This window comes from Hylaeus volcanicus, chromosome 4, assembly GCF_026283585.1.
Source record: "Hylaeus volcanicus isolate JK05 chromosome 4, UHH_iyHylVolc1.0_haploid, whole genome shotgun sequence".
Classification (NCBI taxonomy): domain Eukaryota; kingdom Metazoa; phylum Arthropoda; class Insecta; order Hymenoptera; family Colletidae; genus Hylaeus; species Hylaeus volcanicus.
The window spans coordinates 3,716,010-3,723,464 of NC_071979.1; the positions used below are offsets into that span (position 1 = coordinate 3,716,010).

General features: G+C 36.0%; 1 protein-coding gene across 1 annotated transcript in view; it reads left to right on the top strand.

Annotated features, from left to right (window-relative positions):
• The window catches only part of LOC128875553 (uncharacterized), a 26,549-nt gene that overhangs the window by 16,279 nt on the left and 2,815 nt on the right, over positions 1-7,455 (top strand). Inside the window, exon 2 of the mRNA XM_054121217.1 lies at positions 5,317-5,480. Coding sequence (XP_053977192.1) covers positions 5,317-5,480 — 164 coding nt within the window. The remainder of the gene's footprint in view (positions 1-5,316; positions 5,481-7,455) is intronic.

Here is a 7,455-nt window from a genome sequence, read left to right on the forward strand (position 1 = left end):
AGATATAATCTAATCATTTTACACAATGTGTACTTATCACCAAAATGATTCTTAATTGTATTTAAATGAAAACGTTTTAAAACGTATCAAGAGTAAAAGCAATATTGCATAAACAAAGAATTTGGTTCATACAAATTAACAATAATTAAAGCGATGGTATCCAATTATTATTTCTTATCATCTGTTCTTAAGTAATGCCTTGTATGTACATATACTCTTTTCTTTGATCCACGAATGATCTGATCCATGAATGGTAATTCTGTATGTAAACAGATAATGTCGCTGAAAATAATTATCGATAAAACAATTATCATTGAAATTACCATTACCGTTGATAATTTCAAGTGGTCCCTATTCCGGACCGTAACGAAATTTATTTCGTCGCTGAAAATATCATGCACGAAAGCGCTGATCTCTCGGGGTTAGGTGTGTCGAGCAATTAACCTTGATTAAGTAAGCCTCTAGATCGGATTAGGTTAACGAGGACGATTATGGCGTCGTGTCTTGTTCGTTCTGTAACCATCGGTGCACGTACGGATATAAATGAACGTGTACATTTTAATGCGTGGATGGGAGTGCGTATTTATTTTATTCAGCGTCTACTTTATGCAAATGTAAGGGTACACATGCATTATGGAATAATAAGTAGATATTCATACAAGTACATAAGAAGTCTGGCACGGCTGAGATATTCTTAAACTGGACAAATAAACGACAGTGGTAATAATGAAATGCAATATCGAAGCATAGCAATGAACTACGACGTTAAAAAAGAACGACCGTATTTCGATCTATTTGCAATTTATTTGCTACATTTTTGGTTTATAATATTTAGACTACGGATTTTATGCATTTATGGATAAATACTTAGATATGAAAACGTACGTGAAATATACACACTGATACAAAATTAAATATTGAATATTATTATGTATACTCTTTTAATAAAATATGTTCTGCATACTTTTTATACAGAGGTTCCATATAACATCCATAGATTTTAATACTTTAATGTTATAAATGCGAAAGTAACTCTGTCTATTCGTTATCTTTTCACCCCTGAACCGCTGAACAGATGATTACATCCCGAGGAAGGACATTTGCTATATTTTATTTTGATAAAAATAAGGTTACGGTTCGAAATCTCTATATTTGTAAATAAAGAATCAGAAATATCACTGACTGCTTCACGAAGGTTCACGTGGTTGAACTGTCAGTCGAACGCGAACGACATACATAGAATAAATAGTGTTCCACGCGGGTGAAACCGCGAGGCGCTGATATAGCATAAATGCATCAAGTTCGCAGTCTAATAATAAAATTTTCGGGATTTCTGATATTTCTAACAAAAAGTTACAAAAAATCTTCTTATATCACATGAATAGAAAACATTCTAAATGGAAACAAACATGAATAAAAAGAGTGCTTGGATCGATAAGAATACAAATGAATTCTTTCGTATTCTTCAGGCAATATTCAATCTCAACAGTATAATCTTTCGATATTAATCTTTCTTTGAATTTGTTGGTGCGCATGATTGGTATTTTAATGCCGAATGAAACACCTGGTTAGCAGTAAGGAATTAGAAAGAAACGGTTACGTACGAAAAGAATCATTTTATCGACGCAGTAATGAATAAAGTGGTGAGATAGAAGGATGAATTGACGTAGGGAGAAGCAAAGCGAAATGAAGGGAGTAAGAGGGAAGAGTGGGGGAATAGAGAGTCGCGTTAAGTACAGATAATGGTTGGTGTTTACCGGCACGGTGATCAGCATGATTTAAGGGTGGCCTGGCGTGAAGCGGCTAATAGGACCCCAAATAAATTAAATTATCATGATAAAAGTGTGGCGGGACGAGAACGACGTTAACCTTAACGGCACCCCACTGCTTCACCCCGCGCAGAGGAGTGCTGAAAATGGTGATTGTCCACTCGATGGTGCCGCCCTTCTTGTTTACCGACATCTGTCATAACTTGCACCATTTCTCCCTGGCACCTTCGCTTTCCTAGAGTTTCGATGGCCTTTCATCGATCTCCTCGGTTCATTTCGATTGAATCGATGGAAACTTGGCCAAGAAAATAGTGTTGCGAAAGGACCAGGTACTCCAAAGTCTTAGCCAAAATGTTTTAGGAAAAATTCAGATTTCGTCGTATCGATGAAAATACACCCCCGCTCATATGTGAACACTTCCTCGATAAGTATCTAAAAATAATTACGAATCTACTAATGGATATTATTTATTATTCTGTATTTAATTTGTGTTGCATTAGACAATATATTTTGTTAGTGGTTTACTTCCTCTATTTGTTATCTATTACCAGTGATAATACAAAAAACAATTCAATTTTCTCTTCATTCTATTAATTCTAATAGTGTATTCATTTTCTAGCTACTAATTTCTTCGTTGTATCCGAAATAGCTAATTATTTATCCAATCGTTTTATAATTTTTCTAACAAATTTAATAAATCATTCAAAACTTCAATATTCCTTGACATTATTAATACGTATCCAAAATAGAATTTAACAACAGAAAATTTTGCAATAATAATTCACGGTATACACTAATTAATCATTAAAGATGGTAAACGTCCATATATTTATCAAGTGAGATATGTAAATACCATCGATGAAACTCCCTGCCAGTGCTACCCTGTCGATGAAAACATAATTCATGAAATTATTATCGATAACTTCAAAGAAACCCCCGGAAGAAAGTATATGGCTGTTTTCGAGGGTCATCGTTCGTTAGGTTTCGCAACATATCTTCAAATAAATCATCGGCGACCGTGCATAAAATTTGAGGAAAGGATACGGTGGTAAATCATAAAGGGAAATAGAGGCAATCGTCCAAATAGTAATTGTCACGAAACGACGGGGAGAAAATCACCGAACGGACCATATGTGCGCAGCGGGTGGCAAGCCACCCTTTTGGGGAGACGATTAATATCTATGTATGTATAACGTAAATAGCGAAAGCGAAGCTGTCAACTGTTCGCATTCGGGGACGATACATTGCACTACATACGAATTTCGAGCCAAGTTATAGCAGCTATAGTAAGTATCGACCAGGGCCTCTTAAGAAATCTGTAGAAGCCAGATCGCTTCCTTTAAGGGGCTCCAGGTCAGGAGCGTCACTGTACTAGAAAAAGTTCTGTTTTCTGTAATCAATGGACTGCAGATTCAAATTCATATTTTCTCAGATACAGAAAAAGAATTGAAACTGCACGAATTTGTTCCATGCTCTGTTGATACATTTCGTAATCATTGATACACTGCAGATTTTTATGCATTTATAGGAAATTTTAATGTGCGAGAAAGTACAAAATGCACACAGTGTGCGATAATATAAAGAAATATTGAAAGTAAAGTTTATATTATAATATTTGCAGAGTAAAACAAATATCTATTTAAATTCCTATTTTGCAAAGAATTTATTTGTTGAAGTGACCGTGCTCCGAAAACCAAGCGTTCATAAACTAAATAACTACAAAGTAATGAATGACTACTATTGCTTGTAATGTCTCAACCTCTTGATCCATACTTATTTCTTCAAACTAAACTTATTTTTTTAAACTAAAATTAATAAAATAAATAAATGGTCAATAATCAATTATCATCATGGGGTCATCTACCTTATCAATTATTCCATCTGGCCCTGTGAATGGGTCTAATAAATAAGTATCGAAAAAAGATGACGCGTGTCCTGTTGGACATTGGCGACGTGTACGTTTCTAGGTACATCCAGCAACTTGATTCTTCCCTGGGTGGAAGAATTAAACGCGTCCCCGGTGTTGAACGTTTGATTAAGCGGCTGATTAAGAGCGACATAAGGGTATCGCGCGTTTCGGATTAATCTGAGTGTACGCGGGACTAAACACAGCCATGTGTACAAACATTGACAGCCGGTCACACACTTGCTAGTTTAGTTGGGGGAGGTGCGTCCTCGGCTGAAACCAGCCGTACAAAACAATTTGTTAATCTGACGACAATACTTTTTTCGACATTTTGCACGTTGCAATCGCATCAGTTTCTTTATGGAGGCACAGTAACGGTGCAGAAAATAGATGCATTTTTCAAGAGTGTTTTTCCACATATCAGATATGGATGAAATACATCGTTCCACTTCAAATAGCTATAGCAATGCCAAAAATTGACCAAACTGGACGGTTTTTTTTTTTCAAAATGTGCGTTTCTGAATAAACGTTACGAAATAAAAGTTATCTATATTATTTTATATATATATATTCAAAAAGTTAAATTGCGAAAAAATGAAAAAGAAATTATTTTCAATTGAAAAAAAAAGGAACAAAAATTTGCCCGATGATGGGACTTGCGTCTTAAAATGGGAAAAAGATCAAAGTTTTAGGGGGAAAAGAAAGGAAAAAATATTAAAGGTGATGAAATTTGAAAAATTTAAGTTTTTTCCGAAAAATCAAAAAATTGTATAGAAGAAGTATTCAAATAGTTTGATTTGTACTTCTTTCGTAACGTTTATTCGAAAACGCACACTTTAAAAAGAAGACCGTCCACTTTGGTCAATTTTTGGCATTGCTATACCTATTTGAAAAGGAACGATGTTTGGTTTAGTACAAAAATCTCCAAAAATTCACAGAAAGGTATTTAGTAGGATACTATAATATAAAAATATATGTGTATATGTATATACATGCATGTTAACTATGATAAGTAGTTAATTGATTTACTTGCATTGCTTGTTCGAAAACAATTCTCGAACATACGTCTATTTTCCAAACGTTCATTAAAGAAAAGAAAACACAATAAAATGTAGCGTTTTTTATAAATTAAAGAACATTACAATTGAACGTGAGAGATGACGTCGATTACCACGAGTAGCGTATTTTGGTATTAAAGAAGAAAATCTTAAAACGATGATATACCTGAGATTGGAAAAACGCGTAAACCGAGGTTGCGAATCGAGGCTGAAGAAGCATCGACATCTCTGGTTATGGAAGAGGTTAAACCTCGCCTCGATTTACGCTGGCGGTGCCATAAGGGGAGAGATTCGGATGCGACCAAGAGTCGTTCATAGGGCTAATCGTTAGGGCGGCCACCCCTGGGGTCCTTCACCCCCGTTTTGCGACCCCAAATCATACCATGGCAACCCATAGGGATTTACACTCGCGATAATTGCATTAGCATTCGATGATTTTTATTGGTTCCCCGATTGGTATTTATACGAGACGGGATTATCGATAGCTTGTAACGATAACGATTCCCCGACTACTTTTCCCTTTTTCGACGTTTTCCTCGATTCGGGGGGCATGGTTAATCGTGTATTATTTATCTGCTTCAAGGTTGCGCTGCCCAGCATGCCCTCCTCGGGAAAACTAGAAGACCGAGAACAGCCTTCACCTCGCAACAGCTTCTCGAGTTGGAGAAACAGTTTAGACAGAACAAGTACCTTAGCAGACCAAAGAGGTTCGAGGTGGCCACCTCCCTGATGCTCACGGAGACACAGGTAAAATTGCCATGTTACGAAACCGTGTCGATACGACAGAGTCTTTAGGTCCCATGGAAATTATCGACGTAGATTTTACCGACTAGATCATCCACGCCAGTTTTTATCGACACTAATATCGACAAATTTGAAAAATTCCCTAAAAAATAGATAACCATGTTTTATACTTCAATATTAAAGATTATTATTTTTGGAGGTCATGAAGTTGAATTTATGTGTGTCATACTGCACTCAGATAATGTATCGAATAATTGAGAATATAACGAATAATTATCCTTTTGAAAAATCCATAGGTAGCTATTTTTCAGTTACTTGCTAAATAGAAACAAGTGATAACCAACGACTGTTTCTATAAAAAGTTGATTAAGATTTATTATGTAATAATTAGACTGCAAATGTTTATGGAAATTCATATTTTCGTAGATATAGAAAATGAAAGTCTGTTCTATCCTCTAAACAGTGTAACATGTATAGTATTCTTGACATTTTATATTCTTCTGCATTTATGAACATTTTCATACGTCTAGTAATAATATATTTGAAAATAAGCTAAATATATACCGATTCACGATCAGGTTGGTGTGGAATGAATCCTGGTCGGTAAAGTCTGCGTCGATAAGGTCAGTGACGATCGGTAATATCCATGAAACAAGCAAATCTAACAGAAAGGGACTCTCAATGGATATCTAATGCACAGTCTGACAATCACAAGAAATTATATAGTTCCAAAGTTCAAATATATTAGGAGGACCAGAAAGTAACGTCGTATCTGCGAATGCCAATATTTGTTTATTATTTATCAGCTCACTGTGTGCCAATTAATTTTTATCGACCAGGTATAGAAAATTTGCAAAAGATTGTTGACAACGAGGACGATTACGTAAGTGATTAAAAATAAAAATATATTATAAATTGATTTGTTTGAGTTTAATATAAAAGAAACGACATAATTTTCTCGTCTCCTAATATTAACTATCACGCACTTCTTGTTTGCACATTTTGCAACCAGATGGCTCCGAGTACAAAGGGTTAATTTATTGTATAATATTATCACCAAACATTGATTATCACAAGTAGTATCGTATACTGTTTTCAAACCGGCATTCGCTGATGTGTAATGTTTGAATGTTTACCGGCATTTTTATTGAAATCGTCGCTACCGATGTTTCCCTAACGATAAGTCAGACGCAAAGTCCCGTCTTATTCGCGAAGAAGAGGGTGCTCCTTACCGTGAGGTATGAAAATGGACGGAATGGAAACGGAATCAAGTGGAGAGCAAAAAGAGAAAAAAAAAAGCAAAAAGCACGGAGAGAAATCCGTGGAATAATCCAGGATCTTTCTCTTTCGCCGTGCCGAATGCGAACGAGCGAATCTCCGCGCGTAGTTCAACAACTTAAACATAACTCCGAAGCTTACGTGTTCTGACGGATCGCTTGGCAAATAGCGACGAAAGTCTGAGTTATGGCAGGCTGAGTCCCTGATTTGTTTCGATATTTAACCGATTCTACCTCGAGCCTTGTACCTTTCGAACGACGAAACGTCGCGCTGCGTCTACCGTCGATTTGTTCCTTCTTCTTTTCTTTGCGCCGTCCATCATAAAAGATGGCCCAGCGCGCTAGTGTTACGCGTGCTGGACGTGCAATGGATCTCTGAAGAACATAATCTCGTTTTTGTTTTGGAAATTCCAAACGAGATTTCGAAGTCTAATTTTAATTTTAACTGGAATGTGACTCTATTTAGAACGTTATTATGCCCATAATGTCTGTATGGCTGACTCTATGTAGAATACTATAATGCCTGGCTTTACGTAGAATGTCATACTATGTCTGATTCTGTTTGGAATGTCATAATGTCATCATTGCTGACTCTATCTAGAATCTCATAATGTCTGGCTCCAACTACAATCTCATACCCCACTTTATCTAGAGTATCATAATGTCTGACTCTATTCAGAATGTCATACTATCATAATGTC